The sequence below is a fragment of the Eretmochelys imbricata genome, chromosome 2, assembly GCF_965152235.1.
Source record: "Eretmochelys imbricata isolate rEreImb1 chromosome 2, rEreImb1.hap1, whole genome shotgun sequence".
NCBI lineage: Eukaryota > Metazoa > Chordata > Testudines > Cheloniidae > Eretmochelys > Eretmochelys imbricata.
In genome coordinates, this window is record NC_135573.1 from 222293434 (window position 1) to 222319957 (window position 26524).

The window sequence follows — 26524 nt, forward strand, 5'->3', positions numbered from 1 at the left end:
GTGTCCCTTTTCGACCGGGTGTGCCTGTGAAAAACCGGACACCTGGCAACCCTAATGATCACTAATTTTGTCACATGTTCACACCCTGCGCATCCTGCTGCCACAAGTAATGCCAGAGACTCTCATTGCCCCTTCAAAGTCACTGAGCCAACCCTCTTCTGCATGAAGTGTTAGAGGCATATGGAATCAGAGGCTCACTGTGACGCTGGGAAATAAGACAGGCGCAAATCTATAGACAGCTCAGTCAACAGATCTGGAGAACGCGGCTGACCCGAGCCGCCACGGCTTCTCCTCACCGCTTCCGGGCTGGCTTGTGGCGGGCATGAAAGGAAATGAAAGTGAAGGAGTGAGGGGGAGCGAGGCAGGACTAGGGCCCGGGAAAGAAGAGGGAGCATAACAGGAGCGGGCGAGAGGGGCCCAAGGGAGGGGAAAGCGGAGAAGAGAAGAAAGCGGAGAGAAAAGCGAAGCCTGCAGGGGATCACAGGCGCAAAGGGCGAGGGCACAGCACAGGGGGACAGGGCGCAGGAGCTGGCCTGCAGCTGCCGGAATACAGCGCCCGGGGCGGCGCTGGCGGACAGCCACCGCCTGGGGCCAAGGGTGGCGGGGCCCTGCCCCAGGCCCCGGGCTGCTGCGGGAACGCAGGGGTTGGCTCCAGGGGCTGCCGCTCCGGCCCCCGCCGCGCCACAGGGCTGGCCCCACAGGGCGCCGGAGCGTCCCGTATCCGCCGACGCACTTCCCCGGGCTCCCAGCCCGGGCCCTGCCCACTCCTGCTGACCCGCCCGCCCCTCCCCTGGCCTTGGAGTCGCGGCTGCGACACAACGGCAGGACCAAGGTGGCGCCGCCGCGCCGGAACGACGCTACCCAGGAGGCCCCGGGCTCGGCCGGAAGGGCCCCGCCCGCGCAGGGACTGCGTTACCCAGAGGGCTGCGGGGCAGCGATGTCGTGGCGTTTGGGGTGACGGGTGGCCCCTGAGGCGGGCCCGGAAGCCGGAGTTTGGCCGCGGCCGCTGAGGCGCAGAGCCCCTTGCTCAGCGGCCCCCCGGCCCCTCCCGCCGCAGGGATGAGGCGCGCTGGGCTGGGTAAGCGGGGGCCGGCGGCGGGCCGTTGCAGGGCGGATCGGCGCGGAGAAGAGCTGGGGGGCGGACTCGGGAGCTGGGGGGTGACCGGGCCGTGTAAGCAGGTGGAAATGATGCCTGAGTCGTTTCTGTGGCCTCCTTACCCGCGGCCTGAACTCGCCTCTGGCTAAACTCCAGGGCGGTTACCCCAGCCGGGGCTGTGCACCCCCTCCCGCCCCCCGTGAAGTAAGTGGCACTGAGAGGAGGCTGCAGAAGCCAGACACCATCCCAGCGCTGAACTACTTCTTCGGGGAAGCCCTTGGGATACTTTTCTTTCCACCTCGTTGGTCACCGCTTATCAGACCCCCACCACTCCAGCTGCTGCTTTCCTTTACCCGCCCCCCTCCCCGGAATTGAGTGTTGTCGTTGTTTCAGGCCTTCTCTCAGTACCCTCGAGCAGTCAGTTGTTGTTTACAGACAGCGGGAGGCCCGAGTCATCTCGGGACCCATATGTAAATCTGTGGTAGAGATCATCCTCCAACCTGCCGAGGGTGACAGAAAGTGAAAGAAGATGCATTTAAAATGCTGTTGTTGTTTTTGCCTTTTTGTTTTGTGGTATGCCAGTACTAAGCTCGTGGACTCTGTTTCAGAGCCCGTGACTTGAAAAACGTATTTGTAAAATTTATGTCTAGCTGTTTGTTGCCCTTCATTTCCTGCCTGAAGACAAGCTACTTCTGCAGCTGGCATCAAACTTCCGGATGTGTCTAGAGTATGGCTTGGAAATAACCCTGTTGGGTAACAAGAATATTGGCCATTGGAAGAATTATGTAAAAAGGGGGTATGGGAAGTTATGAACATGTTATTGTCTGGGGACGGGCACTATTACTTGTACAGCACATAGCAGTTAAATCCTTTCACTACTGTAAGGTTGTGATTTTTCCCCTTAATGGGGGGAAAAAGTTAAGTAAATGAGAAAAAACATTGTCCAAATTGACAAAACTGTAATTATGTAAATAAAATATAAGAGTAAAATAATGGATTACCCAATCTACTAAGTAGTTAGGAGTTAGTTTTGACCAAACCATTCAGAATGTGGTAAAACAGACTCTGTTACTTAGGCTATGTTTACACTACATAGCCTAAGGACAGCATAGCCCATATGGTAGACTCAGCATTTGCCAACAAACATGAATTTTGCAGGTATAAAAACCACTTCCCTTCATAACCTTACCTTTGCTGAGAAAAGCCTTCTTCTGTTGGCATAGCTGTGTATACACTGGGGGTTTTGTCAGCAGAGCTATGTCACCAAGTGTGTAGTTTTTTCACCTACGCTCCTGACTGAAATCACTATGCTAGTGTAAATGATATGTGTAGATGAGGTTTTAGACTGTAAGTTATTTGGGCCAGTAGACCATCTTTTTGTTATGTTGTTTCTATCATGAGTAGCACAACAGAGCCCTGATTTCTGTCTGGGGGCCTTAGGCTACATCTACACTACACAGTGTGTAGGGTATGTGTAGCTACATGGTGCAGTGAAAAACAGGCTGCGTCCATACTGCAGTGTGTAGCTATATGTCAGTGAAAGACTCTGGTGCGGGGAAAGGGCAGCATGGAAAGACTTCAGCAGGTCCCCAAGCCTTTCACTGCAGTGAGAAAAGGCTCTGGCAGGGAGAGGCTGAGCTGTTCCCTGTGGTGGGGAGTTGCCAGAGCCTTTTGCTCTGCTGAAGCCTTCCCCCTGCCACCAGAATCCTTATCTGCAGTAAGGAAAAGCTCTGGCGGCAAAGGGCTCCAGCAGCAGGGAGCTGTCAGAGCCTTTTCCTGCTGCCTCCCCTTTGCTGGAGTCCTTTCCTGAAGTGGGGAAAGGTTCTAGAAGTGGGGAGTTGCTGGAACCTTTTCCCCTCCGCCAGAACCTTTCCCCGCTGCCTCCCCCTGCCAGAGCCTTTACCCAGTGCTGGTGTTTTTCCTTGTGGCAGGGAAAGGGAAAGTCTCCAGCTGGGAAGCGGTGGGACACTGCATGACTAAAAAGAGCAATGTAGACAGGAAGGCATGGGTCGGGCGAATAGAGAGCCATGTAGGATATGTACCTGAGTACATACCCTGACTATTCAGGCATGTCTGTACTCTACTCACCTAAGCTGTGCCTCCCTGTCTACACTGCTATTTAAACCTGTGCTGGGGGTTGGAGGGCCACCTTAGTACATACTCTACACGCCCTCAAAAGAAGCATACAGTGCAGATATGGCCTTTGACACTACTGCAATACCAACAATATTTTTTTTTAAATGTACAGAATTCAACTGATCTAGGACAATTATTTTACTTCCAGTCTTCCATTCTGATTAAGGCTATGATTTAATCATGGGTATTTTTAGTAAAAGTCATGGACAGGTCATGGGTAAGAAACAAAAAATCAGGACCTGTGACCTGTCCATGACTTATACCATAAATACCTATTGAATCTTGCGGGTGAGGGGTGCCGCAGAGGGGAGGGGGAGCCTGCGGCACCAGCGGCCGGGGCAGGGAAGCCCTGGGGGGCCACCAAGCTGTGGTTGCTCTGGTTGCCGCCGGGGACCACTGCTCAGGCAGTCCCCAGGGCCAGTTGCATTGGCCACCACTCGGGTGTTCCTGAGGCCAACTGCCTGGGGCCTCCAGAGCAGCGGCTGGCTCTGGGGTCGGGACCACTCCAGTTGCAGCTGGCTGCGGGGCCACTCCCGCAGCAGCCTGTGTGGCTGTCCCCAGGGCCGCCTGAGCAGCTGGCCCTGGGGTCAGCCATACTGGCCGCTGCAGAAGTCACAGAGGTCTCAGGAAGTCACGGAATCCGTGACTTCTGCCCCCTCCATGACAAACACAGAGCTCTAATTATGATGCAACTGCATGATACAACATACTCTGCAAACAAGATTTGGGGTAGAAATCTTGATCTTTACTTTTAAATGCTAGAAGAGAAAAAATTCTGTTATTCTATCAGCCACGTTTCTGACGCTTCTTTGTGCTTGGGATGAATCGTGTTAGTTAAGTAATAGGTTCCATAGCTGTTTCTGAATTTTTCTGGGTTTTTTGTGTGGGTCTAGTTCTCTAATTAAATCACATCAGATTTCCACTGAAGGAATGGTCAGCTTGTAGTGACGGGTCCCTCCAAACACACCTTCAGTAGCTTTTTAAAAAAAAAATGTTTAGTGCCTTTCGCTGTGGTCCTCTGATCAGGGTGGATTTGATTTAAATCATGATTTAAATCACTAGCCAGGAAGACTCTATTTAATCATGGTTTTCTACATAAAAGTGCATTCTTGTTGGTTGTTATTACCTTAATACATATTCTTCACAACTCAGAGATAGATGGAGGTTTTATTTTTAGAAGGTACACAACTATACGTTTTTAAAGTGATTTATTTTGAAAACTTTTCAGATTAGTTTTACAGCTATATCAGAAAATTAATGATTGGTTATTTCATTTACCAAAAGTAACTGAAGCAGATATTTATGAAGTCATTGGGAGGTGAACTATCTCCAGTTCAAAGGGTTAATCATTAATATTTGGAGGAATTTCTTGCCATGCTGTATTAGGAGGAGAACATCACCAGACAGACATTTAAATAGTTTTATTTAACTAAAACAGCAACATTAAGTATTTTGGTTTTTTTTGTTCTACAGCAAATATATAATATTTTAACAAAACAAGCATCTGTCCCTCACTTCTCACGTTTATCTCCAGACTTCTTCTCCTTGTCCAGATTTATTCCGCCCCCAATCTTCTATTCATTGAACTTTTTGAAACTTTGCACTTTTAGAAAGAAGTAAGGGATTGACTCTGTGGTCAGAAATTTGCAGAGGGACAACAGAGTTGAGATCTGTTATTTCTCACCTCTATATGTTGTTTCTTTATTTATTTACAGACATTTTTGCTGTTAACAAGAATTTTACTTCTGGAGACACAAATCCACAGTTTGAGAACTGCAAAACTAAGCATCTCTGATGGTATCTTCTAGACTGAGCACCGAGTCCCATTGAGTAGATAGAAGGATTAACCTAAATAATCTATACAGACGCCTGTGGAACCCCCTAAAATTGGTCCCTAATCCATGAACTATTGGAACTCATTTACAAAACTTTTCTTAAACATTACATGAATATATTATCTCATACTATAGAATTAGAATTTATAATCTCTATTCCATGATGAGATATCTTTGAGCCCTAATGTATCTTAATTAAAACTCTTTTTTTATAAAAAAAAAAAATCCGATTTAAATAAAAAAATCCAATTTTTAAAAATTTCTTTTAAAAATCATAGATTTTTATTTATCCCACCTCTGATTAAAAGTCATGCTTTTTAAAAAGTTTGTGCTCATTATACATTTTAACATTTATGGTAGTTGGGTGCAAATATAGAGACTGTTCCTGAATTCCACAGAGTCTTTGGGAAGTTTGGGCATCGTTATCTTTCGGTCAACCAACCATGGTGTTGATGGTGATAGTAAAAGAACTTTTGAGCTTCCACAATGCGTTCTAGGACTGGTAGGTATTAATACTTCAGGATTTATATCATGTGACCCATGCATCAGAAGTTCAGGATTAATTCGGACAGTATTCTTTGATTTTCTGTTCAGATATGGGATCGGTATTAAATGGGAACATACTTTCCCTGAATGGATGTTTGTACCCATTCCTGGGTCATATTAAACCATTAATGTCAAAGTAACTAAAATATAGGGATTGCCACCAGCTCACTCTGTAATATTGTTTCTTTAAATTTTTCCCCTTTCTTCACTTGCAAGACCTGCAAATTTAAATATGTCTGGATGGGTATACTAAGGTTGAAGGGCTTCAGACACTTCTCCTAATTGCTCATTTCGTGCTACATTGAAGGTAATGTTCAACATAAAAAGGAGGTTGCAAATTGATAAAATTAATTGTTTTGCTTTTCAGCGTTTCCTATTGGAAAAGATGGGGATCAATATGAAAATTGAAAGGTGGATAAGGAACTGGTTAAAGAGGAGACTACAGTGGGTAATACTGAAAGGTGAACTGTCAGGCTGGAGGGAGGTTACCAGTGGAGTTCCTCAGGGATTGGTTTTGGGACCAATCTTATTTAATCTTTTTATTATTGACCTCAGCACGAAAAGTGGGAGGGTGTTAATAAAGTTTGCGGATGACACAAAGCTAGGAGGTATTGCCAATTCAGAGAAGGACCAGGATATCATACAGGAAGATCTGGATGACCTTGTAAACTGGAGTAATAGTAATAGGATGAAATTTAATAGAAGTGTAAGGTCGTGCATTTAGGGATTAACAACAAGAATTTTAGTTATAAGATGGGGACGCATCAATTGGAAGTAACAGAGGAGAAGAAGGACCTTGGAGTATTGGTTGACCACACGATGAGTATGAGCCGCCAATGTGATATGGCCGTGAAAAAAGCTAATTCGGTCTTGGGATGCATCAGGCGAGGTACTTCCAGTAAAGATAAGGAGATGCTAGTACTCTTATACAAGGCACCTGTGAGACCTCAGCTGGAATACTGTGTGCAGTTCTGGTCTCCCAAGTTTAAGAAGGATGAATTCAAACAGGTACAGAGAAGGGCTACTAGGATGAACTGAGGAATGGAAAACCTGTCTTATGAAAGGAGACTTAAGGAGCTTGGCTTGTTTAGCTTAAGCTAAAGAAGGCTGAGGGGAGATATGATTGCTCTCTATAAATATATCAAAGGGATAAATACTGGAGAGGGAGAGGAATTATTTAAGCTCAGTACCAATGTGGACACAAGAACAAATGGATATAAACTGGCCATCAGGAAGTTTAGATTTGAAATTAGACAAAGGTTTCTAACCATCAGTGAAGTTCTGGAACAGCCTTCCAAGGGAAGCAGTGGGGGCAAAAGACCTATATGGCTTCAAGATTAAGCTCAATACGTTTATGGAGGAGATGGTATGATGGGATAACATGATTTTGGCAATTAATTGATTTTTGGCTCTTCGTAGTAAATAGGCCCAATGGCCTGTGATGGGATGTTAGATGGGGTGGGATCTGAGTTACTACAGAGAATTCTTTCCTGGGTATCTGGTTGGTGAGTCTTGCCCACATACTCAGAGTTCAGCTGATTGCCATATTTGGGGTCGGAAAGGAATTTTCCTCCAGGGCAGATTGGCAGAGGCCCTGGGAGTTTTTCGCCGTCCCCTCCAGCGTGGGGCACTAACAGACTGTTCCTGAATGAAACTAATGTTGAAAAGCTATTAGAAGGCCAAAGTGACTTAAATTTATCGTGTGGCTACGTTGCTATTATGAGGACATTAAAAAATGTCCTGCTTGCTTACAGGTTCATTAAACTTTGTGCTCTATCATTTCAGTAGATGGTTCCAGTTAGCAGAATATTTGATCTTAAAGAATCCAAAGAAACAATTTTTTGTGCACTTTTAAGATGAGCGTGAATCCTGTATCTTCCTATTTCACAACTCTTGACAGACTCTTACATTTTATTTTAGGAGAAATCTGTTTTATTTAATCTATTCAGTTTCTACTTTCCTACCCAGTCCCGCTCAGATTGGGCACATTGAGAGAGGTTGTCTACGTAAATTCTTCTATTCTTATGAATACTTATAATTTATAGAATTTCTGCCATTGCTGCCAGCCACCTGTGCCTTCTTTGGCTGCCTATTACACAGTTGTGCTTACTGCATACTGCTTATTCCCACAATGATAGCACACAATGTTGTGGGACAGTACACACACGGCACTGATTTCTCTCAAAAGTCTGCCCTTTGTACTTCTTCCATACCTGTCTGGCAACCCCATTCCCACTTGAAGTTGTGGTTTATGTAAATATGGGGTTTGCTTATTAAAAAGACTTGGAATGCTTGTTCCATTTGTAAAAGACTGTCTCTTGCAATGATCTTTGATGTATAACTACCGGACTCTGGCTCCAAGCTACAGATTATCGAAGTCCATTGTAAACATGTACCTATTATGATATTCACTTAGTAATGAGTACTATAAGGTTACTTCCGTTATAACTTCATATTTGGCACATGCTTGTGACTCTGCGAAAAGATTCCCTTTGAGCCAACTTTGGTCTTAATCCAAATCTGATTGGAAAAAAATTTAAAAGAATAAAAGAAAAAAGATCCATTTCCCCATTGTTGAGTAACATGATAGTAAAATGGAAGCTTTCCAGTTCATTCATCCTTACTGAAAACTTGTCATCAGGCCAACTGGTGAAAAAAATTTGTTTTTAATCTGCATCTGTAAAAAAACAACCACCAAACAAAAAACCACCATGGTATTACGGAATATCATAAATCCTTAATATCAGTTATCTAGTTATCCTGTTTTCCTGTGTATGCCTTTACTATGTACAGTACAGTGGGAAATCAGTCAAGAGATAATATCAATCCATTATTCTAGTTTTGATATGATTGCTCTGTCTCCTCTCTCTCAAAACCTTTTCAAAGATGAACTGAGAGAATTAATTTGTCGAGGGGATTCAAACAGTTTTAGTGTGATTTAAAATTTTTAGCTAGTCATGATAAATGATGATAGGAACTAGATAGCTCGCTGAAAGTAAATACAATCTCTACTCTAAAATTTAGCAGATAAAAACCCAGGCTTTTATCCAGCCACCTCCCTTGGTATGTCTTCTATTTTTGGCCTGCTTCACCCTGCTATTCCTCTTAGCCCTGCAAAGCTAGACTGTTTTTACTTTGAGTACTGGGTGGTGTGCGTGGGTGGGAGGGGGGAATGCAGGGATCTTGGTGCATATCTCTCCCAGTATGCTGTTTAGCTGCTGGTTGGATGGTCTCTTTATTAGAGATTGGAAGGGGTGAGCATACTAAGCTGATGATTTTGGCACTGACTCTCCTCTACTGGTCAGTCATCTGCCAGTTGACAGTCTGGGTAGCAACTGTGAAGCTCCTTCATCCACCTAGCAGAAGACTTGCCAAGTGCAGCATTCCACCGCAAGGCAGAGGTCTCTTGCTGGTAGAAACATAAGGAAACCTCTGATTACGCAGCCTGTATGTTAATCCTTTTCCCTTTTTATAAACTAAAGGAACATTAAAACCTATATTTCATATAACAGGTTACAAATGTAAACATTTCAAAGTCAAAAATATGAAGACTTACTGAGTAACCTTAACTCCTGAATGCCACATACAGCATAGTTGGGAATGTATACCTTAATATACAATGGACTCAGTTCTACTTTCAGGTATGCTTTTAACATTCAGGCTGTCTTCCTTGGAGAATACACAAATGTACTGTATCTGAGGGCAAAATTGGGTTGTGATATATGAATTAGTTAAATCAAGGTTACCAAAGAATCTTTTAATTTTCCCGATTTCTGAACTGAAAGCTAAACTCAATGTTCTAATTGTCTGAGAGAATATGTATATGTTAACAATGTCTCTTGCTCACTCTTGAGGATGCTGCAGGGATGCACAAGGAAATGCATTTGTAACCATAGATGGACTGGGATCCCCATGATACTGTATTTTGCTTGGATGATATTTCCTGTCTGTAGACCTGATTTACTGGTTTTTTTGTGTTTAGGTGAAGGAGCACCTACCAGTAACTATGGCTATACCAACAGTGGGTATAGTGTACACGAAGAGGAAAATGAAAGGTTAACTGAAAGTCTGCGTACAAAAGTCTCTGCCATAAAATCAGTAAGTATATAATTATAGTGGCATCATCACTTTGATTGAATTAAGTGCACAATAGTGAAGCAGCAATAGAGGAAAAGTTTAGAACATAAATTGAATAGCGGAACAAAATATTGCCAGTCAAAAAGCACAGTGCATTCACTCGTGTAGCTGATTTCCTCTTTAATTAGACTTTAGCTCCTGCTGTCCTTTTTCGCTAATCATGAAGCTACTTGCCTGATGAGGACAGCAGAGTCTATACTTACTGCTTATTGTCAACTCCAGAAGTCAGCATTTCCTCGAGTATGACTCACACTGGCCAGGGAAACTAGAAGCCTGGGTTCAGCTCCGTAATTGGCCTGACAACTAGGTTTTTGTTTGTTCCTGTTAATTTAAGAAATTAGACTACTTGTACTTAGCAGAGACAGTAGTTGAAGAACAATCAAGTCCTTTAAGTTGAGGTTTGGACAACTTTTACTACATCTATTTATGAATATATAATATGGAATAATTATTTTGGAAGTAACATCCTGATTTCCTCAAAAGAAGAAACTTCTTGACTAGGGAAACTCATTCTAGAGACCGAGTACTGTATTTTTAAAATAAATCCTTTTCTAACTAGAACCCTGAGAGTCCACTCTACTCAACAAGAAACTCCATTTTTCCAATAGTTAATCCATTCCAAAACCTATTAAACATTTTGGAGCCCTCACTATAGGTGCTGTTTCTAGAGATGTGGTGCAAGGCAATGAATTTTACAGAATCAAAGCCCATACAATCTTATTGCTCAGACTGTTGCTCATAATTAAGCAATTCAGTTCCAATTAGACAAGCATAGAGACATTAGCTTAAATAAATGCTGTCATCTTAAATCATACTTTGAACTAGGATTGTCAAATTGGGGGTTGCATCACAGGTGGTGGTTGGGATTTTGAAGTAAAATCACCAAAACACAGTGACTGCTAAGATCTAGTGGAGTGAGCTAAAGGGAGGGAAGAAGAAGCTCTGATTTCTGCTCTCACAGCTTGTCTCTCCTAACCATCTTCCTTACTGCCCACACTGTGCTATACTCCTGATAAGTGCCACTTAGAATCATCCGCACAGTACCCTCATACAAAAAGAGCAAAAGACCATGGGAGTGGGATCATGACACAAAAAAGTAGGTCATTTGGGTGGCCCCAGGTAGGAAAGTTTGAAATTCTGCTGTCAACATGTTAGTAATATAGCAATAACCTACTCCAGGGTGTGCATTAGTTAGGTGATTGCCATATACTTCAGGTGTACTGAGAACCAGGAACACAGACAGTACATTCAGCCATCCAAGCGGTGTGTCAATAACCTAATAACTGCACCCTGGTGTAGCGTATTGCTATGTAAATTTCACCCATATCTTTTAAATTTCTGGAAAATTCATGCTATGTCTTCTTCCACTGTGAAGAGTGGTTCTTAGTAAAATGAGAAAAATAGGGAAAAGGCTATAAACACCTTCTCTCTATTCTGAATATTTGATTCCAGAATCAATCTTTATAGAGAACCTAAAAAAAATCCTGAGAAAAATGTATACCATAAAATAATGCCAGTCTTTAGGCTGTATATGTTCTTGTCGTAAACTGATACAACATAAATGTAGATGCGGTGGTAGCACTACATCACCAGAAGATGCATCTGCATGTCGGGAGATGCATTCAGGTTAGAGCCACTTTGCCATAGGGGGATGGTGTTAAAGTAACAAGTGTCCCAGAGTTGAGGGCCTTATCTATTGCACTTGTGCACAGTTTCATAGATGCTTTTCTTTAGCCTCTTTCAAAATATAGCATCCATGTTACTACATCTAGAAAAACACAGGAGATGACAGATATTTTCAGAATGACTTCTCCCAGTATATAATAGTCAAATCTGGTTTATATGGCTCAAATAATATAAGTAATGGTAATGCTCACTTCTTTTATAGCTTTCCATTGAAATTGGAACAGAAGTTAAAAATCAGAATAAAATGTTATCAGACATGGTAAGTATGTAGCAATTAATCTTATTAATTTTTACAGTGATATATACATATGCTTGTTTATAGTTGGCATTTTTTATATTAAGAATCTTGTAGTGACGGGACTAAGAACTTATCCCTTATGTTATATAATACCACAAAAATGTTAATTATTATAGGGACAAAAAGGAGGAACAGTTCTGTCCTCCAAATTGACCGTTAGCTACTATTTCTATAGCAGCAGTGTTTCCTCATGTAAACACTTTGGCCTTGTCTACGCTACTGGGGTAAGTTGACCTAAGTTACAGTACTGCAGCTACATGAAAAATGTTGCTGGAGTCAGCGTAGCTTATGTTGACTTACTGCAGTGTCTGCATTGCGCTGCATCTCTTACTTTAATCTTCTTGTTCCGTGGAGTACCAAAGTTGACCGGAGAGTGCTCTGTGATCGATTTAGTGGGTCTTCACTAGACCTGTTAAATCAACCCCTGCTGCATCGATCACAGCACCATTGATCCCCAATAAGCATAGACATGGCCTTTGTATGAATATAACTTTTAAAGGAGCAGTAAAGATTGGTAGGTCCCAGATGAGTCTAACTATTTCTGCTCCATTAAAGCAAACATGCAATAGGATTTAAAATATAGCTTTGACAAACCTGTACAGGGGGCATGTCAGTGCTAGAATTGATTTTAAAAAATGGAGGAGGGAAGCAAAAATCCAAGAAAATTGGTTACTTGTGTAAGATGGTCTTGTACCTGAAAATAGATAATCAGATGGAATGGACATGAAATGAGGACTTCCCTTTATTATAGGCTAGCAAGATGTAACTGCCTGTTCATATGCTGGTTTGAAATAGTTTTTTAATACTTTAAATATAAGAAGAAAAGACAAATGCAAGAAGTGATTGTGCCTAGAGCATTGTAGCATGGTATTACTTGCTTAAAATGATTCTCTTTATGTTCTCCTTTTTCATAGGACTCTGACTTTGATTCTACGGGTGGATTTCTAGATGCGACTATAGGCAGACTGAAAACACTCTCCAGAGGGAGCCAGACAAAACTATTGTGCTACATGATGCTCTTTGCACTCTTTGTCTTTTTTGTAATTTACTGGATTATTAAACTGAGATGATGCAAATTATATCCAGCTTTTTTGTGCCACTTCAAGAGAATCACAAAATGGTGTTAATCTGTGAGGACAGACCTTAAATTTACATACTCTGTTGATAAATGTGGTTAAATGGTTATTGTAAATTATATTAGATATCAGTGCATTTGTTATGTATATTTTGTCTTAATGTTTACCATTCCAGAAGCTTTCTTATCATATCCCCTATTTTCTGGGGTTAACAAATGTTATCATACTACCTTGTGCATATTTACATCTTGGCTCAAGTTATTTCTTGGGGAAGTATCTTTGGAAATGCACAAAAATAAATAAATAAAAAATGTGCCCGCAAGGACAAAATGTGAACCTTTAACTTTGAATTTCCTTTAATGGGTTTCACGTTTTTAATAAAGTAAAAACAAATATTAATAAAATTAGGGCCTGATCCTGAGCAAGGACCTCAGGATAAGGCTTGTAGCAATTTGCAGATTATAAAAGTATGAAAAAGGCTTATGCTTTTTCAAAACAGATTTATTGTAGCATGGATTAAACCACCTGAAACTACAATATCTTCATACTTGTAATGCTTTGGGTGTGGGTTGGCAAGTTTCTATAAGTATCATGGCTTAGAATTTTAAAATGAAATTAAAAAAAAAAATTCACCTCGCAGGTTAAGGAGGAATTAACTGACCTAAACTGGAAGAATGTTGGTTAATTTTAATTTGAGACCAAGCATTGCTAAGGGCTGGTCTACCCTGGGAATTTACAGCGAGATAGCTATGTTTCTCAAGGTGTGGAAAAATCCACATCCCTGAGAGACATTAGCTATGCAAACCAAACCCCTGCTATAGACAACATTAGGTGGATGGAAGAATTGTTGACCTAGCTTCTGCCTCTTGGGGAGGTGGATTACCTATGCAGATGGGAGAACCCCTCAGGTGTGCATTGGTAATGTCCACACTGAAGTGCTATCGTGGCAGAGCTGCAGCAACATTGTATATGTAGACAAGCCCTAAGACGTATTCAATATAACCAAATGCCTTTTGATAGTTTGGGGAACCAGCATGGACAAGATGCAAATATTTGCATAGCATCTTTCCATTACATTTTGTATTTAAGTACTTAAAACTTACTGATTCTATTGAATCGCTGGGGTTTTTATCCTTCGTACATTTGTCAGTTAATGACCTCTTAAAGCTACTTAGCATAATTTTTAAATGTGAAGCCAGATTTATAAGCTCTTATACTGGAGAGTATTATGATGCAAGATAGCACTAATTACCTCTTTTGTTAGAGGCACTTTTATTTATTTGTTGATTAAGCCTTAGTTTTGGTTATTCATAAAGGTAAATTCTTGACTAGCAACTATTACACTGTTAAATGCAGCATACAAAATAGAAACCATTTTCTGGAGATTGAAATGTTATCTAAAAGAAAACTATGCCTTGCCTAAACTTTCTGGACTCACTATTAAATGCAATATGTTGCCATGACTTGTAGTACTACCCCATTACAAAGTGTAAAAAATAAAGCATGTCTGTGGTATATTTCTTAGCCATATGGATTTGTTCCTGAAAATAGATTGCAGGTTTTGTTCCATCTTATGTAGTCTTTCCTAGCATAAAATACTAAGAGGTTTTTCAAAAGTGCTGATTTTAAAATAATGTTAGAATCAGTATTCAATATTTTAAACAGCAGCATTTAATGATGCAACAATCATTTTGGGAAAAAAAACAACTGGTAAACTGAGGTGCATTCTGAATATTTAAGTATCATACTAGTATTAGTCTGGTGGGTAGTTACTTTTATAATCCATATTCAGCAACTTGATTGTGTTTTTCTTATCTACCACGTTTGAAGAGACCTAATTCTAGATAGTCTGCAAAAGAATTAATCTACTGTAGTTTGAGTAGACTTGAAAATTTTTTTGTCAAACATCTAAAATAATTTACACAAACAAAATGTGCTTGAAACACTGACTCTTACGTAACACATCCTCCATCTTTAAAGGATGGCTGTTTGTATCACTGTAGGTATGTTGCAATGGCCCTCTGCCCAAGGAACCCTCCATTTTTAACATAAATCTGCCTTCAGGAATTAAAGTCCACTCACTATTCTATTTGTAGGTATTGTAGTCTTTGGGAGTGAGCGTTACCCCCCCAAGCTGAGATACTACAAGCATTATTCAGAATACAGTACATTGCCTCTGACCTCCAGAGCTTTTGCACCTCATCTGTCTTGCCAGGCTTAGCGCTTCCCCCTTTGCTAGTGGCAGGGCCTGGAGCAAATCAGCCCCACTCTGGACAGTGTTTCTTTCCCTTTTTATTTATCAATATTTTCAAGGAAGGCTTTGGGGCAGGCCCAAAGAGTGCTCCAAACAAAAGAAACAAATTCACAAACACAAAAGACAGGAAGACACCTTTTCCTATCCCGTCTCTCAGGTGGGGAGTTATCCTGTTATTGGCCCCAGAGTACCCATCCTTCCGCTAAACAGGCATTCAGTTTAGTTGTTTCCCTTGTCAGGAGCAGAGCAGCCCCTCACCCTGGAGAAGCCTATCTTCCAGCTACCGCTAGCCCTGCAACAACTTGTCTCTCTGCCCCCTCTCTCACCAGAAGAGGGGTTTATAAATGTCTCAGGCAGCCCTTGATTGGACTCAGGTGTCCCTAGTTGCACTGAGGTAACCCCTCAGTTGATAGGGAAAATGGCCTTTATCAAACAGCCCTTCCACTATTCTCTTGCAGCTGTCCAGCCAGACTTTGTCACAATACATACATAGATGCACATACTGTCTTCATGTTACTGCAGCATCTCTTTTTGGTGATCAAACATAGTAGCTGAACAGTTTCACTACATAGACTACTTTTTTTTCTCTCTGCCTGGTGCATACAAATACCTATACGGGCAGGGACTCATTGCGTGTGCAACACATAGCATAATTGAACTACACTTGAATGCATGTTGGTATACTTGTTTTCTGCCCTTGCCCAGAAGTGTTGCCCTAACACCAGGGTTCACACTAGTACTGCTTTACAGTTTATTCTTGCCTTTTCTCAGCCTTTGTGGGAATCCTCAGAATATAAAATCTGCCTCTATTTGATTCTTAGATTGTTTAAAACTGACAGGATTTTGAGGTGTAGGTTTTAAATCTCAACAGGTGAGTAAAAGGTATGTCTATGAAAGACTCATCTCCCTAACCCTTGATGCCTGGGAAAACTGTAGCTTGAGTCTTAGCCTTTTCTTGATATTACTACCTCATTAGTTTTCCAGGAAAAATAGATCTGATACTTTGGAGAAAAGTGAGGGATCTTTAAGCATGAAGGAACAGTAAAATATGAGGAGGGAGTGACACTACACCCCTTATTCTTCATAGTGAGATATGATTATAGCATAATCATGATGTATTTTATGCAAGATGGGTCATGTGGGATGTCACTGGAAAAGTTATGATTTGCTGAATATGATTATCCCATTTGTATGTATGTATTATTTTTGTCTCTGAAGTTACAAATACTATGTATCTGTACTTCAAACCTGGTGACACATGAGTGATGCCCACTAGACAAGATGCTTTCAGTCTAGATAGCTGGCTGGGAAGGGTCTATTCAGGGCAGTGAGCCATGAGGGAAAACAATAGGCCTTAGGAGAAGCTTATCTTCTACCTGGTGACCCTTCCAGGGAACACTCCAGACAGCCCGTGAGTGATGGCTGCTATGACTCTACAAGGACATGTGACCAGGCTATATGATTCTGGACTCCATCTTGGGATGTCAGTATGTTTCTACAAACCAGTCTGGGGACTAAGTTTTGAAACAAAGGTTCCCACCATATGTTAAAGCTATATAAGGCAGGGAGTGACATCTGTTGTTCTTGACTCCCCACCCAAGAAGACTCCTGGAAACACCTGAGAAGCAATGACTGAACTGGGGAAAGTGCTGGACCCCGGCTAAAGAAATTTCTAGCAGGTGTATGAAAGACTTGAGGATTCCAAGCTGTAAAGCAAGCACAGCTTGCCCCTTAAGAATCTGCAGCCTGCTTGTATCATCGGCCAGGGTGAGAATTTGCTAATTCATAGCCCACCTTTCTAGTATCTTAGACTTAGTTTGCGTTTTTATTTACAAGGTAATCTGCTTTGATCTGTTTGCTATCCTTTATAATCACTTAAAATCTATCTTTTGTAGTAAATAGACTTGTTTTTGCTTTCTCTAAACAAGTGAGTTTAGAGTGAGGTGTGTGGGAATCGTAGCTCAGAGGAGCTGCTGCATATTTCTCTCCACATTGGGGGTGGGGGGGTGGGGGGAGAGCAAACTCAGCTTATACTGTACAGTTCCCTGTGAAGCACAAGATGGTATAATTTTGGGTTTATGCTCTAGAGTGGGTGCGTGTCTGGGACGCTGGGAGTTACCTTGGCTTTAGCCTTTCTACTGTTGGTTCATGCAGTGGCTAGTCAGAGAGCCTGCGTGTAACTGCAGCTGGATGTATCCCGACCTGTGTGTATGTTTGGGGAAGTTAAGACGGGGAGCATGTCTGCAGCTTGTCACGGCAGTGCAGTATGAGAGTGAACCCAGGCTGGTGGGTCAGAGAGCTCAGTGGTACCCCAGTTCCAGGTGGCACCCTGGGGGGAACCTGTCACAGAGGGGAAAAAACAAACTCCTTTAATCTGCTATGGTTGCCTAACTTCTCAATATGCTACATCAGAAAAAAAAAGTTTTGTATAATGCATTAGTAGCACAGTAATGGCCTGATTCCTTAGAATGCGTGAGAACTTCATGGCTTTCCTCTCTCCAACCAGAGATTTCTATAGCATCAGTATAGGGTACTTTAAATGATGCATCTCTGAGAAATGAGATGTGAAAAGGGTATTTATTTTTAATCACACTAGAGCGCCTCAACTTTAATGGCATTAAGTTATTTTGATATCTCTCGTAGCCTGAAATTATTGGGCTGGGATACAGTTAAGAGCGCAAAGAGAATCTTTTTGCGAATACAGACTAACACGGCTGCTACTCTGAAACCAGTTAAGAGCGTGCAGCTCATGTGGACGGCTGTAGGTTACAAACTATGTGTTTCAGTAGGTTTTACCAGTGCATTTTAAATTATAAAGATGAACAATGGATGAAGTATCGGCCTTTTAACAGAAGTAAATGTGCAGTATGAAGATTTGACTCAGAATCCCAGCCATTCATTTGGAAAAGGTTGAGAGAGAACTTCTGTAGAAATAGAATGACCCTTTCTTGAGGAATATTTCAGTATGTAGAGGATACTATATGTAAGGAGACTATTTGGGGGAGACGATGTCTTGCAACCCCTGTAGTGCAGAGGCCTGGACTCTTACGTTGTTCAAGGTAACAAAAGTCCAACACAGCCTGTTAACATAAAATTACTTGGAAAGTCAGCAGAAGTTAGATTGAATTAATCTAAACAAAAGGGTATTCTTGTACCACCCAAGGATTCCTAAGGTGGTGACTGGTAAGAAAAAGCAAATGGAATAAGAAATTAATGGATCAAAATTGGTGTAAAAAACTAGGACTAGTTGGTGGACAAAATAAAGAAAGATGAGCTAATCTTCCTATTACCCCTTTTGGGTTCCTTAAAGACTTTGAGGGAAATTCCAATGGTGGAAGACAGGTGGACTGAAAGGAGTGAGCTTTACCATCCTGGGTGCCATCTTCACAGGCTTCTGAGGCCTCAAGATTCATTGTGATAGCACTAAGTCTTCATCATTTTGAGCATGAGAGATGTCCTGAGCAACCCAGCCCAGAGGATATTGTCACCTCCACCAGTTCTGACTAAATCCTGCCCACCAGCTGGACTGTAATAGTTGGGTTTCTGCTCTTACTTCTTCTCTCGTTTGTCCTTTTTCCTTCTCTTTCCGCCTTTTGTTTAATAAGAGTTGGGCTTAACCAGCCAAACAACTGCATCTTTTGCAGCACTGCAGTGAAGCCAAAGACAATCAAGAGGAGTGCCCTAAGAGCCTGATGTTGCTGATGTCAAAGTGGCTTGATAAGACTATGCTGTACCTGTATTTCTCCAGCAGCAAGCACTAGAGACAGAAACTATATTTTCCATCATTGTTTTTCTCCTCTTTCATGTGTGTTTTGTCTTGCAGTGGGATCAGACTTTTACAGCTCTACTCCCGTCTCAAGTAATCTTCTCTTTCCCCTAAAGAAGACCAGCTGTTACCATCTTTAATACCACCTAAAAGATTGTCAACCGAGGTGCATTCTCTATAAAACTGTCTGCAGCTGAATAGAAAGCGAGAGGTTTTCATTTTAACACTTACTTAATACTTTACCTTTCAAATCTCTATCATTTCCTTTTCTGTATCTTTAATAAAAGGATAGCTTTTTAATGGTGGTTGTCGACATGCTGGCTGATGTCTCTGCTCAACCCCTTGGCCTAAACCATCTTTAACTATTTAGTGTTGTACAATGACAAGATCACTAACACCTGTGACTTTCTGGGCCCATTTATTCCATTGAAATTAACACCACTCAGAAATAAGCACTGGCCTCTGGATAGCTTTAGATACAACAAAATATCATTACTTAGAACGTTTCATAATTCATACCAAAAATGTTAGTTTCTCCATAGATCAGCAAATATTTGAGTGCTATGATATGGTCTTATGGTCATAAAATACTCTGCATTTACTCACTACAGATGTGGGTGCTATACGAAAACTAGTCCACTCGCTAGTATTGTGTCAAATGCACAAATATTAGAGCTGAATAACATTTTTCAACCAAAACTATTGGTGAAAAGTGAAAATTTGGGTTGACCACAACACTTGGTTAATTTGCATTGATTTTAGCAAATTGTTTTGGCAAAAAAACCCCAGTTATGCTTTGACATATTTGAAACTAAACATTTCAGTTTGAAACAACTATTTGAAATTTCCTTTAATGTTGTTAAAAACCAAATGTTAAATGCAATATTATTTTCTGGGTCAAACAAAAATGTTTGATTCAGCTCAAAATGGTTTTTATTCTTTTTTAGTTTTCAGAACTGCCACCAAACCAAACTGTCGGTTATTCACACAGTTCTCCAATGTATATTGTAATTCTCTTTGCTTTTGTTTTTAAATTTAATTGCTGTGGGGTTGGGTTTTTTAAAAATTAGTAATTTTAAATGGCTCTTGCACTTAATGCAAATGGTATTTTACTGTACCAGCAAAACAAGTATTTCAAGTTGCAATGTACTTTTATATTAGCTGTCATGATGCTTAAAGGAAATATCTGCTTTAAAGAATTAACCCCACAATGCTGTGGAGATTCCTTAAGACATACATTATGATTTATCATTAAACTGTGAAAATTCTCCATTTTAATGAGCAGTAATCCCATCAAAAGCATTCTTTTTGCAGTAAAATGGTTTTTGACAGTTGATTTTTTAATATGTTTCAGTTTAAAAGGCTTTGTTCTCATCTAAAAGTGGTGGAAGGAATAACCAGAGTCAATTTTGAAGGTACAGATAAGGTTGAAATGTAAAGACTAATTTTGATTCAATGTAAGTATAATGTAAAACTAACCTTTACATTTATTGCAAGCAGCTGTACATTGCATGACAGGGACTTCTGTAACAAATTATGCTAATTTGTCCAATCAAATTTCATTTGTCACATATTTGTACTTTAAAGCAATTACAATTTACGGCACTGTGAAACACATTTAATCAAGTTTAAACAATTCCAATAAGTGTAACTGACACTGATGAATCAATATTCAAAATGAGCAAATATTAATGGACTGATCTATTTAGAGAAAATGAAAAGAAAAAAAAGTTGTTGTCTATTTGGTCCTTAGGTCCTAACCAGTGTAAACTCCTGTCAATCATAGATTCCAAAGCCGGAAAGGACCCTTGTGCTCATCCAGTGTATCCTCCTGTATAACACAGGCAGTAGACTGTATAACTTCCCCAGTGTGGTTGCAGACTGTAACAATTCAGCTAAGGACTACAGAGTGTCCGGTGGCACCTTAGAGACTAACAGATTTATTTGGGCATAAGCTTTTGTGGGTAAAAACCCCACTTCTAAAGAACCATCTGAAGAAGTGGTTTTTTACCCATGCAAGCTTATGCTCAAATAAATATGTTAGGCTTTCAGGTGCCACCGGACTCCTTGTTATTTTTGTGGATACAGACAAACACGGCTACCCCCGGATAGCTAAGGACTAGGTATATAAGGGAATATTACCAGACTTATGGCCACTGTTCAAAATGAATGATGTATATGTAGATCCACTTTCTGCAGTGTGTGAGCTATTGATCATTTAATATTACTAAGTGAGAGTTAGGTAACCTATAGGTGAGTGAAGGACAGCAGAATTACCGTTCCAGTAACGGAATGTACAAGTGCAAGAAATGTGGTATGAGAAATGAGAAACTGTGGTGCCTAGAAGTGCTAATTCTGGACCAGGGACCGTACAACCACTGAAGAAAAAGAAAGTCCGTTCCCCAAAGAGCTTACAACCTAAGATGAAGTGCATGTCTCCAATATGGTTGGTGTTCAGTGCAGTTTTACATTAAAATTTGCTTAAGTAAACTACTGGTAGAATTGTCTCTTGCACTGGATGTGGCAAGGCGGCACTCAATTTTATCATGGTTTAGATTTTTTAAATGTAGGTGTACCTTGCTTATATAAGTAGACACTCACTCCATTTACTTAATATGCACTAGACCAGGGGTGGCCAACACGTGGCTCCGGAGCCATATGTCGCTCTTCAGAAGTTAATATGTGGCTCCTTGTACAGGCACCGACTCTGCGACTGGACCTACAGGCGCCAACTTTCCAATGTGCTGGGGGGTGCTCACTGCTCAACCCCTGGCTCTGCCACAGGCCCTGCCCCCACTCCACTCTTTCCCGCCCCTCCCCTGAGCCTGTCATGTCCTCGCTCCACCACCACCCCCGACCCCAGCCTCCTGTACATCACAAAACAGCTGATTGGGAGGTGCGGGGAGGGAGTGGGAGGCGCTGATCAGCAGGGCTGCCGGCCGGCAGAAGGCACAGGGCTGGGGGGAGAGCTGACGGGGGGCTACTGACATATTACTGTGACTCTTTAGCAATGTACTTTGGTAAATTCTGGCTCCATCTCAGGCTCAGGTTGGCCACCCCTGCACTGGACCACTCACAAGCAGCAACTAGTCTGCAACAAGAGAAAAAAATGTTGCAAGAGGATACATGTTTTCAGATTACTTTCTTTTAATTTCAGTATTTAATTTAAAAGTTATGGTACAAGAAATTTTGCATACAAAGGCACTAACTAGTAGATCATTGGCATAAATGCTAGAAAATTTCACTTAAATTTCACCTTAAATATATTGCTTATTCTTTCAGTACGTAATCAATATACTGTATCTCTCTCATGAATTTTCAATGAAGAAATGTAACTGTTGCTGGGTGTTACTTCTTTTGTGGAAGAGTTTCCATATATTTGCATATAATGGAAAGCATGACTTCATCTGCACCAGCCCCTATTGACAGTAGTCTTGAGTCTCTGCAGAGAAAAAGAATGGGTGAAAACATTTGTATGATACATCAGCTGAAAATTCATGCTGAACTGAAATGTTTCCTCTCCCCGCCCCCGCCCCCGACACACATTTAGTTACTACAAAGCTACTTTTCCTTGGTTTTCTTACACAGAAACATACTCTAGCTGTAGAAGTGTATATACTTCCTAGACAAAACCTGAGTTAATATTGTACATACACATCAATCAGAGCGAAGGAACTTTTCCGGTTGTTTGAAAAGAAAAACACAGCATTGCTTCAGACATAGCCTAAAGTTTGGAAATGCAGTTTTCTTCAAGTGTAATGCTAGCTCTGAATTTCAGTAATTTTGTTTCCCCTTCAAAGTAAAGCTTATGAAGGATTTGCCCCTTTGCTAACTTCCTACAGCTTTAAAAATTGGCCAGAGAAACCTTTGAAGAGCAGCTTGTGTTCCATTGTCTACACTGTTTAGATTGTCCAAGTTTGTTAGGCTAACACTTGAAATCTCCATGCTCCCCACGATGAAGGCTGCACTTTACAAAAGGAATTGTGTCTGCTGGGGATGGAGGGTAGAGAGAGCAGGTTCCCTAAAAGGGTTCTAGGGAGAAAAGGCATCTTGCATCCTTTAACTTTTCAGAAATTCAGTGTAGTCTGTAGCATTGAACTTCAGTGATCTCTGTAGTGAAGGGTCACAATCGAACAGCAGCAAGGGTTCTGCAGAACACTGGGGGCAGTTCATTTTTGCATGACTTTGGAGTAAATACTACTTCTTAAAATACATCATGGTATCCAACATCCACCCTGATCTGATAAGACTATTTTTAAGGCCTTACTTTTACTTAGTTTATCTTCCTGGAAGGGCCGCTCTAACCCTACTTATTTTTGAGTGGGTGGTTTCAGCAATAGTAATTGAAAAGCTGGCTGTTATACCACTGAGCCATCCCCACCCGTGATGCCTAAATTCTCATAGCAACTCAGATCTATAAACCACCATGCCCCTGCTCTTTCCTATTTTCTTTGTAAATTTGATTTTCCCTGGGGGAAAAAATTGTTTTGCTAAACTACCACTCTTCAATTCAATAGCGACATTGTGGTAATCAGACACATATCAAGAAAAGAAGAAATTACTTAGAGTCATTCTAGATCAGATGTATACGTTCATAAGATTTATGGTCTGTTTGAAAAAACAACATAAAAGGTTACACTGACTTTTTAAACATTTTCTAAAAAACCACAAAATAATTCAAGCTTGAAAGAACGCTTGAAGAAAAGAGGACTTGTGGCACCTTAGAGACTAACAAATTTATTTGAGCATAAGCTTTCGTGAGCTACAACTCACTTCATCGGATGCATGCAGTGGAAAATACAGTGGGGAGATTTATATACACAGAGAACATGAAACAATGGGTGTTACCATACACACTGTAACCAGAGTGATCACTTAAGGTGAAAAGAAAAGACGTACTTGTGGCACCTTAGAAACTAACCAATTTATTTGAGCATGAGCTTTCGTGAGCTACAGCTCACTCCGATGACGTGAGCTGTAGCTCACGAAAGCTCATGCTCAAATAAATTGGTTAGTCTCTAAGGTGCCACAAGTACTCCTTTTCTTTTTGCGAATACAGACTAACACAGCTGCTACTCTGAAACCTGTCACTTAAGGTGAGCTATTACCAACAGGAGAGTGTGGGGGGGGGGAAACACACCTTGTAGTGATAATCAAGGTGGACCATTTCCAGCAGTTGACAAGAACGTCTGAGGAACAGTGGGGGGGGGGGGAGATAAACATGGGGAAATATAAATCTCCCCACTGTATTTTCCACTGAATGCATCCGATGCAGTGAGCTGTAGCTCACAAAAGCTTATGCTCAAAAAAATTTGTTAGTCTCTAAGGTGCCACAAGTACTCCTTTTCTTTTTGCGAATACAGACTAACACGGCTGCTACTCTGAAACCGAGCAAATGCTTGGTTATTCAAAGTAACAATTTAAAAACCATACTTATAATTTTATCTATTACTAATAAAACTTTGCCTAGCAATAACTAAAAGGTATTTGAGAAAAAGATATCTTTTGGATTTACCCCACCTTGCACTTTTGGCAGCACCATTTACAGTCATTTTACCTGTTTCATAAGCATAGCCAATAATCAGTTTCCCCTGTTGCTTGCTTGGGTTTTACACACAGCAACTGGGGAAGAAAAACATTTAAAAAGCAGGAATGCGCGACTGCAACACTGTAACAGTTGACAGAAGTCAGAGGTAGCTTGTAGTATTTTAAACTACTGTAAAAAAATTTTGTGATGACTAGATTTCAGGTTGATCATAACCCTTTACAAATTTAAATAGTTTCTAATAAAGAAAATTAGTTAGTCACTGACAAGCTAAAAAAGTCATGTTATATTAAAATGAAATCTAAGTTTGTTGAATATCCAAATATGTAATATATGGAAGATGTCTGCCTATATAAAATGGGGATCTTTCCATGAAACAATCATATATCTGGAATCAGTGAGCGAAAATGATTTTCTCCTCCTCCTCTCCCCCCAAAAAAGAAAAGAAAAATCCTTACTATATCTATTTTATTTAATAAACACTGAGATATAAGAAGTGAAACATCTGGGAAATGTATTACATAAAAGCAGCAGGATGTGTTTAGTGAGGGGGAGGGGTAACTAGCCTTCATTAATTCCATCTTCTAACAACTCTGTACGTTGGAAATACTTTTGTAGAACAAATGATTTCAGAGCTATTGAACTTAAAGTGATAACAATTACTGAAACAACTTGGCAGACAGGTTTGTACAATGTCTAGTTAAAACTCCCTACCAACACTGTTAAGCAATTTCAAATGTATTGACTGTATTAAACAGTTATCATAGTTCATGATGCTTGCTGAAGTAATAGCAGACTGACCTGTGTGTCAAGCACTAACGCTGCTTACTAAGGATTACTTTGCAAATTAATTTTCCTGGTATGACTGAATGGACATGCCATGCATGCACTTACAGTAACAGCTGCTTGCTGCTGTACAAACGTCACAGTGATGTGAACTGATTACAGCAATGTCTGAGTAAAAGGAAGAGCTAGTATTAGGAGACTTGCTGCTTTGTTTATTAGTAGAGATTACAAAGGATCACAGAGTAAACCTGTTTGTTCCTTCAGGTGATATTCTTACTTCACCTCTCTGGTGACTATAATTATCCAGCCATGGAATTGTATTAGTTCATAACAAAATTCTGGACTGTGATCATCATCATTTAGGTCTATTTCTAAGGCTTTTTCTTTTGAGGTGGCAAGGATTTATTTCTTTAATATTAGATGGCAGGCACAGGTTAGATCCCAATAGGAAATGTGCTGGATTTGCCAGCTGGAGAGCAAGTACATAACTACACTAGTCTGCTTATCCTGGAATCCTTATACATACCTGCCCTATCCTGGAATGGGCCAGAACAGCCATAGCAGAGTCAGACGGGTGCTCCCAGAAGTAGCTATGGTGCCAAAACCACAAGTTCAGAGGACAAATCAAACCTTTTCAAATGCATGAGATTTATTTCCCTCCTCCACGGAAATCCTACTCCTGAGGCATATGTAATACAAATGTATTACAACACCTCTGCCAACAGCAACATGCTCTGAAAAGGGCAGGAAGCTTGCAGAAAGGTGCTCTGGGGAATGAAGCACTTACACTGCTCCCTGCTCGGGAAATTGCCATATCACTACCTTGTGGTCAACACATCCGAGCTCTTCTTCAGCCAGCCCACATCAGCCTTGCCTCTCTGAAGCAGCAGTTCTACAGCCTTTCTCACAAAGGGACGGCAGTTTTATATCAGACATTTTTAAATAACACTTTCCTTCTTCTGTTGCATTGGTTTAACAGAAGAGGTTGTTAGCAATGAGACTGTTGACAGTTTATATCCTGTGCTCTGATGTAATTTTTAGTAAAGTATTTCAAGAGCTTTATTTCTAGAAACAAAGTAACACATTATAAAGAAGTAAAATTTTTATAACTTCCATTTTTTCAATTTTCCTATTGCCACTTTACGCAGAAATGGTATATTTATTAGTATCTTGACAGACCTAACCCTGATTCCACTAACACTTTGTTAGGCATCTTGTTATGAGGTTTGATATGCAAGCTGAAATCTACTATAAGCAAGAGAATTTAAGATCCATATTTTGTTTATGTAAAAATTCATACAGCAATAACATCACTTGGCATATAGGCTATAACCATCCTCCAAAAGAACACAGGGTACTGGAG

At 40.8% G+C, this 26524-nt stretch overlaps 2 protein-coding genes across 3 annotated transcripts in view; one reads left to right on the forward strand and one right to left on the reverse strand.

Moving 5' to 3' along the window:
* The first annotated feature begins 905 nt into the window (after positions 1-905).
* BET1 (Bet1 golgi vesicular membrane trafficking protein) lies at positions 906-14327 on the forward strand. 2 transcript variants are annotated; one of them, XM_077808085.1, is made up of 4 exons: positions 906-1078; positions 9596-9711; positions 11639-11695; positions 12649-14327. In XM_077808085.1, the coding sequence occupies exons 1-4, from the start codon at positions 1060-1062 to the stop codon at positions 12802-12804; spliced, it is 348 nt and encodes a 115-aa protein (XP_077664211.1). In that variant the 5' UTR covers positions 906-1059; the 3' UTR covers positions 12805-14327. The 2 variants fall into 2 exon arrangements, with proteins under 2 accessions (XP_077664211.1, XP_077664213.1); XM_077808087.1 differs by lacking the exon at positions 906-1078 and adding an exon at positions 5526-5569.
* Positions 14328-21953: 7626 nt separating this feature from the next.
* LOC144260695 (putative acyl-CoA dehydrogenase 6) overlaps positions 21954-26524 on the reverse strand; it is a 132089-nt gene continuing 127518 nt past the window's right edge. Inside the window, exon 9 of the mRNA XM_077809402.1 lies at positions 21954-22272. Coding sequence (XP_077665528.1) covers positions 22179-22272 — 94 coding nt within the window. The 3' untranslated portion in view covers positions 21954-22178. The remainder of the gene's footprint in view (positions 22273-26524) is intronic.

Coding starts and splice junctions, on each gene's coding strand:
- BET1 (XM_077808085.1), top strand. Junction 9,712..11,638: donor AAGTCTCTGCCATAAAATCA/GTAAGTATATAA, acceptor CTTCTTTTATAG/CTTTCCATTGAAATTGGAAC. Junction 11,696..12,648: donor ATAAAATGTTATCAGACATG/GTAAGTATGTAG, acceptor CCTTTTTCATAG/GACTCTGACTTTGATTCTAC.